Genomic DNA, 16,833 nt, shown 5'->3' on the forward strand with positions numbered 1-16,833 from the left:
CTTTTAGCTAGAAGAGCCAGGCTTTTGAACTTGGAAGCTTCTGGATGTAACAAGATTGGAAAGAAAGAGTGTTATCCCAGAGATAAATACTGTAGCTGTACCAACAGTAGTGTGAATTCTTACCTGAGTACAATATATCTTGGGCTTCAGTCCCCCTTGGCTCTTCCGTGTTTAATACAAGATTGCCAAATATCACTTACTGAAAATTAATTTGGTAAGGGATTAATTCAAATATCGTATGGTATTTAAAGGATATTTGAATTAACATTGAGCAGTTTGCGAAACTTGAATGTAGACTTTTCAGTTTCCCGGGGGATGGGAAGGCCAAAGCTTGGACCAAAGGAAAAGGTCCAACAAAAACAGCTAGAAATTATCAAGAAAAATAGATCCATTTTACAAGGAGTTCCTTTTTTAAAGAAAAGCAGCTGCTAAACACACAATTACAAACAATATCCACGGTGAACAGAAATGGGAGATTTCTGAAAAGGCCACTATGGCTGCTTAAAAAAAATATAGTGAAAAGTAGTCCAAGCTGGTAGGAACTGTCAGGGAATGACCTAAAGCATCGAAAGAAGGACAAGATGACAAAAAGAGCTTTTATGGACAGGTTCAGAGGAAGAGGAAGGAGATAGGCCTGATGACAGTGAAACGTTAACCGGTAACCAGAGAGAAAGGGAACTGTTCGGCTCCTGTTTTGTCATGGGTTGCTTCCACCCAAGCATGTATATGGAGAGGTGCACAAATCCACACTTTTCTCAACCCCCCTTTTGGGAACAATCTTCCCAGAAAAATCATACCAGTGCAGGTGTGGGGAAATCTGTAGTGAAGCCAGGGAGAACAAGGGACAATAATATCACATGGAACATTTGACATCATCCCTGTAGGCAGTTAAGTATATTGCCTCCGTATTTACGGGCTTTGTACTGGCTGTATTGTTTCTATTCATGCTGTATAGATTGTGGACATGGAGCTTTGTGAATTGTTTTGATTGTGGTTATGACTTGGTAACTGTCTTTTGTTTTTAGGAGGAAAGGCAGAAGTAAAATGTTTCAAAAAACATTGGGGGGGGGGTGCTAATTCTCCACTCTCACTGCAGACCTCTGATTCATCCCTGTAATGATTTTAAGTGTGTGTGTATGTGTGTCTTTAAATGCTTGGTACAGTACAGATGAAGAGTGGGCATGAAAGAGAGGGATGCGTGAGTGAGGTGATTGGTGGATGACTGAGAGAGTGGGCAGAGTGAACTGCAGTTTTTAGTTACTGAGCAGAGAGAGAAAAGTTCAGTCTGGGGAAAGCAGGCAAGCTGTGTACAGCCTGAGCAAGTTTAAGCATTTCTGAAAGAAATACTGAGTCTGATTTAGACAGGCAAACTGTGTGTGTACCTGAGAGAGAAAGTTTGTGTATCTCTGTGTGACTGAGCCCATGTAAGGGAACTTTAAGAACCGATAACTATCTTTGAAAACGTCAAGCTTAATGAAAAGTATGAAACCAATATACTTCTTGTAAAAACAAAAGTTTATTTTGCTTTTTTTATCCCAGAGTTATTCCTATATCCCATTTCTTTTCTCAGGGCCACATAGTACCACGAAGGAGCCTGACACTTGGGCACGTTATTAAAGGGGAAATTTAAATTAGTTCAGAATATAATTCCTGGTGGCTGCAACCTACCCAGAGCAGGCAAGAAGAAAAAGGTTAAAAGCAAAATCTGAGAAATAGAAAGGAGATTGTAATAATCCCTCATGCTATTCTTGGGTATCCCCTGCTCACCAGGAGCAGCATTTGGGGGGCATTTGGGGCTGCAGTTGTGAGGGGTAAGAAAGTCCCATTCAACTGGTGGAAAAGCCTTCTGTTAGTAGGGATTTACTGTGGTATCCAAGCCAGTTCCTGTAACTGTCTTTAACTGATAATATATTTAAGACCTAGTTGTCAGATGTAACTGTGCACTCCTCCTGTGTCTAACATTTTTGTGCCAATTATTTATTAGTTTAAAAGATGTTTTTAAAGGCCCGCTTTCCCACAATGTATCACCCTCATAGTGACTTACAAAGTCAATCAAAAATACAAGGAATTAGTAACATGCAACTGATAGATGTTTCACAGCCGGGTTAGACAATTTAAGTTGGACATTCTTTATATTTTTTACTTTGTCATTGTTCTGGGTGATCTTTATCTTCATGGAAGAGCGTTCTTGAGTCCTCCTTTAATGATGTATCTGATTTAGGAACATTGTTCTGTAGACCCTAGTCCCTTTGTGTCATTTAAAGGGAGCAGAATGGGCCAGTAAGTCTCTGTTCAGACTATTTCAAAATGGGTAGCATAGCTCATTAAGACTTGTTATAAACACTCTAAGCAACCATGCCCATTACATATAAGGGCTCATTCACCTCATCAGCCTTCAGACTGGGCAGCCCTAGTTGGCTTGTGCAAGGCAGCCACCTGGTCAACACCATATACATTCATCAAACATTATGCCATGGACATGGATTTCAAATGGGACGCAGTTGTTGACTAGAGTCTTTTCCGATAAAGAGCTTCACGTCCTCCTGGGTAAGTTAGCTCACTAATCTCCCATGTGGGACTGCACAGAAGACTAGGGGTGTGCTCTTTGGGTATCTGATTCAGGTAAAATACCCAAATTGGGCCCGATTCGGAAATCCCAAAGCAAAGCTTCCCGAAGCATTCATAATGCTTTGGGAAGCTTCGGGGGCCCTGGGGGTTAAGTTTAAAGGGCCCTTTTGCAAGCAGAAGGGCCCTTTAAACTTTTCCATTCCCACCCTTTCCTCCCCACCTCCACTTACCTGACACCGGCTGGAGGAGGAGGCCCTCCTGCATCCCCGCAAGCCTCCGGTGGTGGTGGTCCTCTCTGCCGGCCAGCTACGGTGGCATGGTGCCAGCAGCAGGGAAGACCCTCGAATAAGGCCTTCGGGTAAACCCGAAGTGGGAAACCCAAATATTTTTTGGGTGCACACCCCTACAGAAGACACAACAATGAAAACGAGGTTGCACTTACCAGTAACTGTTGTTCACTGAGGGATCTTCTGTGCAGGTACACATACCTTCCCTGCCATGAGCTTTTTTTCTTACCTTCCTTCTTCACCAGTGGCTTATAGAACTGAGGGAGGCTTGCCCTGCCTTTTATAGCCTCACCTGGAAGAAAAGCACACAAAAAGGGCTAGGTGAGCATCTCATGCCTCCAGGAGCTTTGGAATGTCTGCAGCTGGCTTGCGCATGCGCAGATCCCATGTGTGCCTGCACAGAAGACCACTCGATGAGCAACAGTTACAAGTAAGCGCAACCCTGTTTTTTCAGACTATAGGGCAGGCCTTTTGGGGGGGAGAGTCCGCCTATAACTTTTAGTGTGCAAAATTCCAAGGAGGGAGAAGATTGATGGCTTCTTCCCCTTCCAAATAAGTTTTGGCAAATAAGCTGCCTCTGCTTCCAAAGAAGATATGAGACAGCTGACTGAGTTGGGGAATAAGAAATGAGAAAATATTACGGAGAGACTGCCTCCACATCATGGGCAGCTGAGGAGTGCCACTGCAGCGATCACCCTCCTTGCACTGTCTGTGCCATGCCAGAGGGGCAGCAGTTCCACATGCAACAGTTGAGCCTGCATTCTGCAAGGATCTTGGTGCCCACCTGGAAAACAGGTGGGGTTGGCTAGAACATATTGGAAAAGGCTGGAAGAAGTACATTGAAATAGTTTGAGAACCGGTGCATCACCATAATATCAAATTACTTTTTGCATCAAATGTAGCCATACCCATAAAACAGTTAGAGCCACTCATTCCATATGTACCAGCTGGAGATCAGATGGGCTACTTTGGGCATCAATTTACATGTTACATGGTAGCAAACCTAGGTTTGCTACTGAGTATCCATCTGACATAGTGATGCAGCCAATTGTAGGTTGCTGATGGGTATGCCGGTGTAATACACGTTAGTTGCAGTTACACTTTACTTTTTAAGGTGGACCCTTAAAAAGGTGAGGTATGTTCCCTCCTGCACACACTCAAAGCGAATTTTTAAAATGTATCTTCGTACTTTATTGCATGATCAGAAAATTGCCAAATAACTTCAGAAATCTTTAAAAAGCCATCCCAAATGTACTGCTAAGTACCGCAAAGATTGTGTTGCACTCAACGAGGGCTGTTTGTAACAAAGTTTAGAGGGAAATTGCTTTAGATAATATTGTTAAGGCTTGATTTCTTTATAAAAGAAGCAGCCAGCCGTAACAAATTATTTTCAACTTCTATTGTTTTGTTATGTGCCAACGTGAAACAGAAACACAATGTTCTTTGTGTTTTTGCCATTTATGTTTAGCCTTCTAGAATTACCAAGGTTGACATTAGCTAACCACGTTTCACCAGTCCTGTGACCTAGTCTTGAACTATACACATGTTTATGATCATTGTTTTGCTGTTTTTAAATAAGCTCCTCAACTACTTCTCCATGTTTGTGAATTCGTACAGCTTAGCTATGAGAGGGCATGGTTGGCCAATCTCGTACTATTAAACTGGTGCATTTATAGTCTTTATAGCTTTCTTCAAAACTTAAAAGTAGTTTTTTCCTCTCTACATGATGAACCAATTATCTGTTAAACATTAGAATATCGCATGCTGAAAATGAACAGGAATTTACTGTTTTAAGCAGGAAAATCTGGGCCATTCTACCCGTTATGGTTTTTAAAAGATACATATAAGATGATTTAAATCTCTACTGAAAACTGAACGTATGTGTGGCCAGTTCATGATTCACAAGCATGTTGATCATACAGGAAGTAGGAGCGGCTGCTAGTTTCTGTATATTTTGTTGCAAACTCTGCTTTAATGCCTCGCAATGGGCGGAACAGACCCTAGTCACAAATAACTATCTTTGAAATAAGTAGATTTAAAATGATCGTGATGAAGTTAGTATTTTTTCCTGGACTGTGTTCATTGTTTGCTTAAAGTAGAAATATATTGGTTGTGCTCACTTGAACTTGAGGGTTAATTCTACGACACTTGTCAAGAGTTTTGTAATGGTTATTCAAGGAGGTGTGTGTATATTACTTCCATCATGTGCAAAACCAGATATACCTTACAGTGCCATTCATCCCCTCCCCCTTCCTGGATTATCAAATTCAAGGAAAGCATAAGGGGGGGGGTTCTATTTGGTTGTGTTTTCTGTGCCATAAAAGTAGAACCATCTTTTCTGTGGTGGATAGACACACTTTTGGACAGAAAGAGTAGCCACCATTTCTGTAACATCCCCCCGCAAAAAAACACAGTACAAGAATCTCTACACCTGTTTTAACACCATCTGAGCATGTTGAAGTTATAGAGCGCTAAGGACTTGAAGTGCATTTTAAAACTAAAAGAATAGCTTTTGTAGTACTTTAATTTCAGCAATTGCCAAATGTTTCCTCTCTTTAAAAAAGATAAATTGTCTTCTCTATATGAATAGGGATATATGTAATCGGGGACAAAGCATGCTGCTCTCTAGCTACTACTATTTATTCACTTGCTGTCTTACTAGATATTTCTTGAAATAAGCAAACCTTTGACAGGTTCTCAGACCCTGTGTTTGGCACTGAAATTCATGTAGAAATACAGCTTTTTAAAAGAGTTGAAATAATTTTGCTCGTCATACCCTTAGAACTGCAAATCTTCTGTCTCTTTGGCAGATGACTCAAAGTTCATCGCAAAATGAATTACAAAAGAAAAAGAGACGCGCTCCTCAGCCACCAACTCCACCAACTCCTACAATGCCAAACAGGATAGAAGAGGTGGAAGACAAGAGGCAAAGCACAGTTGGTAAGAACTGCTCTTTTCCATTGAGCCAAGCGCATGCGCATTGAGCTGATCAGCAAACTGCACAGGGATCCAGGAGTAGCATTAAAATACCACCACCACCACCCTGGACAAGAAACAATGTAATCTGGAAAAAAAAAAGTATTAATAGAACAGAATGGAAGTCTGGAAATAAAATAGCTGTTGTTATTTTATGTAACAGATGAAGAATTTTGGCAGTCTATCTGGAATATTACAATATGATAGGTAATAGGTTGCATTTCAGGGTGCAGTCGTCTTTGTTCTATCTCCAAGTTTTTAAATCAGTGACTGATTTCCAACAGGTTTTTGAAGGGCTTAATTTGGATTGAACCAAGCCTTGAATTTGATGAGCGTTTTGCCAAGATAATTGTCGAAAGCTAACTTTCTTTAATGCTTTAAAATACTGACATCTTCAGAAAGAGGGTGAGACCTGTACAAAGCTTAGTACTTCCAAGTCCCATTGATTTCACTGGAGAGTTTAATTTAACTCTCTGATTGAAATCAATGGGATTTAAAAGGTTTAAATTTAGCTGGGTCATGGTTATTTTTTTTCCAAAATACTTTTTCCAGTCCTTCAGTCCTATTCTAGATCAATCTATTTTATGATTACAGGACAAGGAAAGAAATGCAATGCTTTAAACTAGGGAGAAATTTTATATCACTTTTGCACTCTAAATTATGTCACAGAGAACTGAGTCTTCGTTGTGGGTTCATTCTCCCATGGAATGACTTCTGTGACCAACAGTGGCAATTTACATGTGCGTATAAATGTGCATAACCATTATTTATTGCTACTTATGCTGATAATTTCAACAGTAGCTCTGCTGTTGGGAGAATTTATTTATCATCATTATAGTGATTTTTGACTGTTATATGCCATTTTGAGGGTTTGTTTTCTGTAACAGTAGAAAAAGCAGTATAGAAATCATTGACATTTTTATTTTTGGAAGCTCGTATCAACCGCAGACTATCTTGAGGGCCATATGTAAGCCACTTCTATTAGCTTCAGGCCTCCGTCTATAATATGGAAATAATACTGGCCTACCTTATAGGGTTGTGCTCCGCCCTAGGAGACTGTACTTCTGGTCATCTGGCATCAGACATACCTGTGGATGCATCCAATGGGGCCCTTTTTAATTTTCTTACGTTCTCTTGCACCCAGAACAATTCTGCATGTGCATCAAGCGTTATTAATCACTCATATGGGATTGATGTGAGTGTGTATAATGGGAACAGTTGCCACATATCTGCAAATCACAAAATCAATCAATCCAGTATGAAAAATGCATACTCCTTCTGATATTGAACAAACTTCATGCGGTGAAAGATCTTACAGAGATTAGTTGGCGTTATGCTTAGTATATCTTAACAAACTGTCTTTTTGATAGATTCCTAAAACATATGATAACTCATATGCTTCAGAAGTAATTAGCCAGTACATTAAGAGAGCCATGTTAAAGGTTCTGTGATGCATTCCAGACTTCATCATGCCTTTGGCCTTATGTTTCATAAAGCACCCATACGTGATAACATAAATGATGAAATCAATGAACACTCTGTCAAGTATAATTGCTTCCATTTACAAATGCCTCTCACTTTAGAAGAAACCTCTTGGCTTTATGTCTGAATTTGCATTCGCTCAGTGGCTCTCATTTAACGCCCCAGGACTGAAGTGGCAACAGGAGTCCATTATCCTGTGACATGCCCTGCACCATTGCCATTCTTATTTGTAGCCACCAAGAAGAATTTAACGTGGTAAATGACAGTTTTTTAAAAACAATAGTCTCTGCTTGTTTTGACTGTCGTGACTTTACTGTTCCTTCCGTAACCACAGTCCATTTTGTTACTAGTTACTGCTTTATAATTTTGTGTCATTGTCTGGGACAACTTGGATAAAGGAGAACCAGTTATGGCTGGTGGTCCAGACACGAGATGCAATGAATAAGGTGGCCCCCATATCATGGGACAGCCTACCTGAAGAAGGCACGAAAGCTCCTGGCTGTCTGCAAACTATGCAAAACTGAATTATTCAAGAGGGCATTTTACTCAGATAGGAAGTGCTGTACTGTAAGGAGCTGGGCTGATTCCAGACGGCCCCCCGCCTCGCGAAACGTCGCACGTCGTCGCGCAGAAAACGCGAAAGATCGCGTTTTCTCGCGCGAGTTTTGCGCGACGTCACGCAAAACTCGCGAGAAAACGCGATATTTCGCGTTTTCTGCGTGACGACGCGCGACGTTTCGCGAGGCGGGGGGCCATCTGGAATCGGCCCTGGTTTCATGGGTGAAGGTGAGGGATTATAAACTTTACTGCTATCTACTGTCTACTGCTGTAAGTATGATCCTATTGGGTAGTTTCCCTGTGTTGTGTAATATGCCAGGTTTAGAATTATGTATGCTGCGTTTCAGCATTTCTTAAACTCTGCATTGGATTTTTGCTGGTTTAAATCTTTGCAAATTTGCATTTATGCACCCGATTGCATTGTTTATTGAAATGTCCTTGAAATGGACTGTACTGACTCTCACTGTGTAATCTGCCTTGAGTCTCAGTGAGAAAGGCGGACTATAAATAGCATTAATAATAATAATAATAGACTCCGGTTTGAACCAAGAAAATCTCAGTTCAAATCCCTCATCAGCAGTGGAGCTCTTTCAGCCTAATCTGTCTCACGGATTTCTTGCGAGGATAAAATGAGGAGGGGTCATAGATAGCACCATGAGCTCCTTGGAGAAAGGGTGAGGGGATCTTTTATTTGTACTGCGCACATTGGCTGGCATACAAACCACTTTGAGAAGGGAAAGAGGGGGCACAAATATTTAAATAAATGAGTAGGGGGAAGGAGAACAAAATAGGATAAAGTGCAGTAATGACATCCTCCTGCCCTGATTAAACCACATGAAGCCAAAAAGATGGTTTCAAGCAAGCAATTATGCATGGCGTGGTGATCATTTATAATTTTGGAGACTTCCTGTGCAATCCTATGCTGAGTTACTCAAGTGTTGTGGTGGAAAGTGCCATGAAGTCCCAGCCAATTTACGGCAACCCCAAAGGGTTTTCAAGGCAAGAGACTTTCAGAGGTGGTTTGCCATTCCCCGCCTCTGTGTAGCAACCCCGGACTTCCTTGGTGGTCTCCCATCCAAGGACTAATCAGGGCTGACCCTGCTTAGCTTCCAGCCAGGTCGGGGCTACTACAGTGAACTAAATGGTTTTAGACTAGAGTAACCCTATATAGGATTGCAGTGCCAAATGATTGTAAAAAATATGTGGATTGGCTTACACAGCTTCAGCATGTTCCTTAACATTTGTGAAAAATGCAGATCTGTTAGTGCCATTAATGAGCACATACTGGGACAACCATCTTTTCAAATACGGATCAGTAGGTAGTGGTTTTGGGAAGGTGATGATTGGATGCATTAAAGCAAAGTTAAACAGTAGATAATTAACTTGATGTTACAGTAACTAGTGAATTCTAATTGATTCCCCTGTAGGTAATGGACGGCATGTGCCACAAAAGCCTCCTAGAGGCAACACGCGTGGTCCACCCCAGTTAGTGATCCCCCCACCCCCACCATACCCTCCTCCTGACAGAGATATGGACCCAGCTGTATTGTACAATGGAACAGATGTTACAGACCCAACCAAGCTGGTACCTAAACGTATGTTTGAATAATTGTGTATTTTTTTTCTTCGCTTACGTATCAACAAGGGAGGGGGGGAGGCTTTTCCAGACTTTCTTCTGTTCTCTTTCCAGCCATACATGTGTTTTCCTTTCCAACCTGTTTCCTTTCTCTGTTGCTCAATGCATTATATTAACCTGAACTAACGACATACAGTGATGTGGACTCCTGATTAATGACGATCGTTGCTATCTTGCAGAGATAATGCTTGCAAAGAACACTTAGTTACTGAAATGGTATGGGGATTTTGTTTGTTTGTCTCACGAAACTTGTTTTTTCTCTCCTTCAATAACTTTGCAACCAATCTCTCACGAAGGTTCACCTTTGAAGATATAGCACTAAACAGCTCACATTCCATCTAGTACAAAAGTTTCCAAACTTCAGCAACCCATTTTGGGTTGCATTTTTTTCGCAGGTCCTGAAACCCCGCTCACTGTGTGTTGGCCAGCTGTTGTTCAAATGCATGAATCAAACCAGCAGCAGAGGCGGGAGGACAGTCGATTTTACCTGGTTCCCCTTCATTGCTGCAGTGCCCCATTTTTGTAGTGCTAAATCCTCAGGATTTTCAGGACAAACGGCAGACTGCTGGGGGAAGGAGGAAGTGTGAAAGGATCTGCTGCACCAGCTTTCCCTGTTAGCTTTTCTGCTGGATCCAACCCGTAGTTCACATTCACATAGATTTAAAATATAAATACTTTGGGATTTGAAAATCCCTTTGCAGGTTTCCGTGATGATAGATACTTTTACAGGAAGAAATTAGGCTATCAACAAGGCAAGCAGTAGTTGGGTGTAATGTTGCATCCACCCTATCTCTGAATTTAAGTGGTGTGTGCTCTTCTGTCTCCACTGGGAATGGCACACAGACAGTTCACTTAAACATTGAATAACATTTTCTTAAAAAGCCCAGACTTTAGTGGGGAGAAAGTTCAGACTGATACATTTTGAGCTGTCTAGAAGACTTCTTTTGATCGTCACTGTAGTGGTCCTACATTTATTTAACTAAGGGATAGTCATAATACTGCCAGAAATTTCATCCTTACCTGGAAAGGACTTGTAGTTTTGGTAACTGTGTTAGAACGATGTATCTAGCTAAGTACTTCCCAGCCATGGTCCCTCAGATGGAGTGTTCATATTAGATTTCCTAACTTGCAGAGCGCATGGAGGGGGTGGGGTGGGGGGTGCCTTTTCATGCAGAGGACCCAACACCTAAGCACTTAAGCAGAATTAAACTACACAAAACGGATGACGGATCGGTTGCTTTAGTGCTGGATAGAGGATTTGGGAGTCTTTGGGAAAAGTTTTTTTAGTTAACCTTTGAGAGGCAGTATATGCAAATCAAAAGTTCTCTCCAGTCTTCCCAAATGTTCTGAGCAAACTGAAAATAGCGATACAGTTGGGGCAGTGGGTATTTTGCTGAGTTTTGGACCCTGGCATCTGCATGACCTTGCCATTCTTTGGAGTTGGCTGTGTGCATAATAGCTTTAGAACTGTGTGCTGTTACTTACCGCAGTGGTGGAGTAAACAGGCCTGTGCGTTTCAGTCTTGTCTGGCATGTTATGAGCACAGTAGAGAACTGGTGTGTGTGGACATAATCCTGTGTTGATAGTTCTGCAGTTACAGCGGCAAGCTTTTAACACATACGTCACAAAGGCGGCTTGAGGTCTGGACATCAGGACCAGTGAAACCCAGAGGACATGTTGGTTGGGCATCGGAAACCTTGGGGCAAATCTGTGGTCATTACAAGCAAACTTTGGACAAGTTGCTGTCTCATTGGTGAAATTTAGATTCTTGCTGTTTTACCGATTGGGTTGTTTATTCTCCTTGAGTTTTCCTGTTAACAGAGACATCGTGTATCATGTGAATGTAAGAAGAACCCTGCTGGATCGGACCAGTAGTCCATTTAGTCCAGCGACAGTGGCCAACTGGTTGCCCTGGATGGCCAACAAACAGGACATAGACCAAGACTCTCCCTTGATGCTGTCTCCTAGCACCAGTATTCAGAGGTTGGCTGCCTTGAATATGGAAGTTCCCTTTACATACCATGGTTAACACCAGGGCTTTTTTTCTGGGGAAAGAGGTGGTGGAACTCAGTGGGTTGCCCTCAGAGAAAATGGTCACATGGCTGGTGGCCCCGCCCCCTGATCTCCAGACAGAGGGGAGTTTAGATTGCCCTACGCACTGCTCGGCGGCGCGAAGGGCAATCTCAACTCCCCTCTGTCTGGAGACCAGGGGGTGGGGCCACCAGCCATGTGACCATTTTCAAGAGGTACCAGAACTCCATTCCACTGCATTCCTGCTGAAAAAAAGCCCTGGTTAACACCATTGATGGACCTGTCCTCCATGAATCTTGTCCAATTCCCTCTTAAACCATCTGTGCTCATAGCTATCACTACATCCACTGGCAGAAAATTCCTCAATTTAATCACTTGTTGAGTAAGGAGGTACTCCCTTTTGTCTGTTCTGAGTCTATGAATGGGGCAAAAAGCTCTCTGTATCCACTCTTTCCACATGCATAATTTTATAAACATCTGTCATGTCCCTCCATCAGCCGACTTTACCTCCACTGAATCGTCCCAATTCCAACAATGCATGTGTTTTCCCCCCCTTTAATTCACTAATTTGGTTTTATCTGTGTTTGAATGGATCTGCACTGTGTAGAGTACTTAGTAGTTTTTTGAATGCATGGTTTGTGGAAATCTTAAATGATTCAACAGCCTGACATGACTTTTTTGAATTCGAAGTAATCTGCACTTAATTCAGTGGGACTTACTTGCTGGTAAGTGTTCTTAGAAGGTTGCCACAATGTTACATTGAGTACTAGGTGGACTGCAGTATGGTACAATTGCCTGAAATGTGTGGGGCCTGTGCAAGCATTATGTCGCTGCCAGCATTCTGTCAAGAGCAAATAAAGGGATGTGCATCAGGTTTGAGTCCCACTGCTGGTATTCCCCAGTATCCTTGAGAAGAATAGTATGCTAAATCATTCCTTGTGATGTGCTGATTTTAATATGGAAAGGGTGTTTCATATAGGAGAGCTTTGGGGAAAAAAAGGTGCAGATTTCTACCATCTCATTAAGCGTAATGTGCCAAATAAGTGTTGGCATCACAGTACCGCCCCTTCATGCCATGCATACACACACACTTTCTCTTCCTGCAAGTTGGCATCTTTTCTCAATGGGCACGCTGGCCATAGCACAATTCACTCCACTGTACAGATGTTCAGACCTTTCAGGGATCCTGGACCGAGCCGCTAGCAAGTCTCACCCCAGATATAATGATGTCAGGTAAGCAAGCCCTGCCTGGGCCACCATGGTTCAGGGGAGCAAGTCTGAGTCCTTGCAGCCTCCCAGCTTAGCATGCTGTTAACCTCATAGTGGCTGGGGGCATAGCTGTGCCAGGCATTCTGGAAGACCTTGGAAAGAGCTCTGTCTATGCCAGCCGTGGCAGGCTGATGAATTATATTGAAGACCTGATAAAAAAAGATTGCCCCCGGTTTCACTTGTAAGAAAGGAAAATGTATCCAGAGCCCTGAAAAACTTGTAGCGTCCAGTCTGGACTGTGTGTATGTGTGCGCGCGTGCATGCGTGCACATGCACACATGCACATACAGATTAGCAGGGCTCATTTCGAGGGGGAAAGCGCAGGAATGCAGTTCCGGCAGTTCCCCAAAGAGGTCACATGTCAGGTGGCCCCGCCCACCTGACTCAGCCATTTTGGGCCTGTTTCAGCCTGGATTGGGGCCGAAACAGCCCGGATAGGGCCTCTTACGGGGGGTGGATCACTCTCTAGCTCATCAGCAGCCCGATCGTGACCATTTTGTGCCCCTTTTCAGCCATTTTCAGCCCCTTTTTGCCATTTTGTGCCCAATTTCAGCTCTGAATGGCTAGGATTGGGTCCAAAACAGCCAGAATAGGTGGTCAGGGGGTATGGCATATGCAAATCAGTTATACTAATGACACTTCTGGTGATGGCAGGAGGCGTGGCATAGGCTAATGAGTTATGCTAATGAGTTCCTCCAGCCCTTTTTCTACGAAATGACCCCTGCAGATTAGGATTAGGAGATGTGCTTCTTGTTGTACCTTCTCTCAAGGTTAATCTGACCAATTCTCCTCCCCTCCTTTTTTAAAACTTATGCTCAGCTGCACAGACTGAGCTGCGCAGAATTGCCAGAGAGGGGAATAATTTGGACATCACACCCTTCTCCACAGTTCTTCCCCTCCAGGATTCAGTATGCCATTCATGGGAAGTTGAACAGGTTGACTTCTTTCCGCTTTGGTTTTTTGTAACCTGATGTTCAACTGGTGTGCACCTTCCATAGTTCCTGAAGGATATTTATTCTTCATCAGGCCATAAAGGGGATTAAATCTTATTTTTTCTGCATACACCCTGAGCCTGCTGAGGTGGGGATGGCAGAATATAAATTGAATATAAATAAAATAATATAATATAAATAATAAATAATTATAAATAATTATTTATAAATAATATAAAATAAATAAATAAATAAATAAATACTGTTAAACTTCCCTGTGACCCTGTGATCTCTTGGTCAGATGTGAAGATCCTCAGGTGGGGGTCACATGCTACTCTGGAGCCACTGTTGGGGGGGGAGGACACTGTTGCGAGTGTGCAAACATAGAGAACTTGGGCAGCGTCACTCCTGCTTGGTCTGTGCACGTACACTGAGAGGATCAGCAGGGTTTGTGACGTCACGCAGTGGTATGGGGAGGATTTCCCCATGAGTCTCACCTTTGGCGTGTTCCTCATGGCAATACACTACCTGTTGTTTGGTTTGCATTTCCTGCCTCCAGCTCTCTTGACTTACTGCCCGTGGGCCCCTACTCTGACATTGCTGAGGTCATCATAACCTTGTCTCCCCTTTTTCCAGTTATAGGATTCTAATGTCATATACTTGAAGCTCAGTGGGTCCCAGGTCTGGATTACAGCCCTAGTGTCCATCTAAGCAATACATGTGACGTGAGCCCGATCATAGCACCCCCAGCTCATTGTTTCCCAATCGCACATACTTTCAGGAATACTTTAAAACCCCGCTCAGTTACTTGGCACGGCTTGAACTGCTGTGAGGGGAGAGAAGGGGCTTCCACCTCCATCCCTGTGCCATTTTCCATAGCAGAAACAGTTGCAGGGGGTTTGCTTCTTCCTCTGGCCTCATGTGTCCTAGGATCATGTCATCAAAGTCCCGTGGAGTCTGAGGCTGTGGCCAAAAGGGCTCCAAAACAGCAGAGGAGGGAAGGCAGAAGCTTCTTTTCGTCCGCGTTGCACTGAGCAACTGAGAGGGTTTTTATAAGGAAATAGATCCAGAGGAGTTAGCCGTGTTAGTCTGTAGTTGCAATATAGTAAAGAGTCCAGTAGCACCCTTAAGACTAACCAACTTTATTGTAGCATAAGCTTCCGAGAACCACAGCTCTCTTCATCATCTGGCTCATGTTAGATGCACCATTAGACTATGCCCAGTCCTTCCTTGTGACTTCAGTGGATGGAAGGCCAGCTAACTTTCAGGGAAGCTTGTCCACCATTATGGGCAACCTCACTGGGAAACCAGCTCAGCCCAAATTCTCAGGAGCTGCGGGAGCAGGCTGCCTTTGCACAGAGCCAGCCGTTGCCTGCAGCTCTGTTGACAAAAATGAAAGTTATTCTGTCTATGCTAGCTGCAAGCGTGAAGGAAGAGACTGATTTAACACACTACGTTTTGCTCAGCATTTATTTTATTATTTGCTTTTTTTTCTCCCCACAGTTTATTGTTGTGCATCATTCCCTTCACGCGCCAAGCCCGTCTGACAGCGCTTGCCTCTTCCTTTGACTTCCTTACCTCCGAAACCTCCCGTTGCCTCGATATCCTGACTCTTACGTTGCCTTTCTTCTCCCCAATGGAAAAGTCCTTTTTGTCTCCTTTCCACCTCTTCTTTTTTTTCTTCTGAACTCACATACCTTTGCTGAGGAAATAGTGAATCCATTCAACTCCTCTTCATTCACATTTATGAGATGTGTTCTCTTATGGACTGAAAAGTATACTAAGCAAGTTATTACAGTTTATGTTGCTGTCAATATGACTTGCTCTTTGTAGGCTTCTTTAAGGCTGGTATTTAGTTTAATTTAGATGTTCGGCTTTTTCTTAGATGCGATATTTTGTTGAAATCACGTTTTCTGTATAAGTTCTCCTTTTTTCCTTTTGGTTTAGAGGGTAACACTTTTCCAAAACACACAGGATGTCCTTTGACTCGCATTATTGTGCGCCATCTAGATGAATGGCAGTTGAACAAAGTTTAACCAAAGCTAAAATTCAAGGTGCCTTTCGTTGGTTCCAATAAGCAGGAAAACACAACAATATGGAAAGCAGATTTCAAACACAAGTCTTCACAGTCTTTTCTACTTTTCATATGACTTTAACTATTTTGCTGTGATTTTATAAATATAATATAAGGTGCTTGATATTTATGTATGACATTTATGTATCATTAAGCAAATAGTGGTTCTACATTACCAAATTACTCAAAATTCATGTGTATATGTTTTTCAAGTATAATATGGTATACAAATGCATTGCCTATAAAAAAACCAATCTCCCTTTTAGGAGAATTGCAGACCTTATAGGAATGGGGAAAATTGCTCACGCTGAAATACCCACAGGCATATTTTTTTAAACTCATGTTAAACCTTGAAGTACGGGTTTTATGAGCTGAAATGATATACACACCCAGAGCCAAATTATCCTCTCAAAGGGCTCTAAGTGTTAAATGTTCTGTACTTATGTTTTACACTCCTTTAGTTTGGATAACTTGTTTTCTTTGCAGAACTGCATCTTGGATCCATTTCATGTGTATTAAAAAAAGTGTTCTCACAAGTAAGGTGTGAAAACAAGTTATAACAAACTGCATGCATACTCTGCGTGGAAACACAACAATTTCCTTAAGCATTCAAAATAGAAATCGATCCCACCTTACAATTTAGTTCCTCCATCTTTATTGTGGGGAGAAATTCTAAAATCAGAGTAGCTTAATGTATTGGCACTGAAGAGGTACTCCTGTATCCAGGAAATACAATATTCCCCCCCCCAAATTATATACTGTTTTTCAGTAATTAACGATTGAATATTGCAGTTCACATACTGATCTTCTTGTGAGACCAGCAGCCAAAAATGAAATTTGGCACTGATTTGACTGAAGGATAATTCTCACATTACCTGCCTAATGAGGTTACTCTGATTCTCCCTGTGCCAGAGGGAACACCGTCTCTCACTAACAGGTCAGAACAGGCAGCGGTGGACCAGATTTCTAGAAGAGAGACCATAGTTGTGATAGATAGCATGCTTTTCATTATGGTTGTCC

At 42.4% G+C, this 16,833-nt stretch overlaps 1 protein-coding gene across 3 annotated transcripts in view; it reads left to right on the top strand.

Moving 5' to 3' along the window:
* Positions 1 to 16,833, top strand: part of COBL (cordon-bleu WH2 repeat protein) — a 238,094-nt gene that overhangs the window by 153,313 nt on the left and 67,948 nt on the right. For all 3 annotated transcript variants that reach the window (XM_054990870.1, XM_054990871.1, XM_054990872.1), the window contains 2 exons: positions 5,666 to 5,795; positions 9,299 to 9,466. In XM_054990870.1, coding sequence (XP_054846845.1) covers positions 5,666 to 5,795; positions 9,299 to 9,466 — 298 coding nt within the window. The remainder of the gene's footprint in view (positions 1 to 5,665; positions 5,796 to 9,298; positions 9,467 to 16,833) is intronic.

The sequence above is a fragment of the Eublepharis macularius genome, chromosome 11 (assembly GCF_028583425.1).
Source record: "Eublepharis macularius isolate TG4126 chromosome 11, MPM_Emac_v1.0, whole genome shotgun sequence".
NCBI classification, from domain to species: domain Eukaryota; kingdom Metazoa; phylum Chordata; class Lepidosauria; order Squamata; family Eublepharidae; genus Eublepharis; species Eublepharis macularius.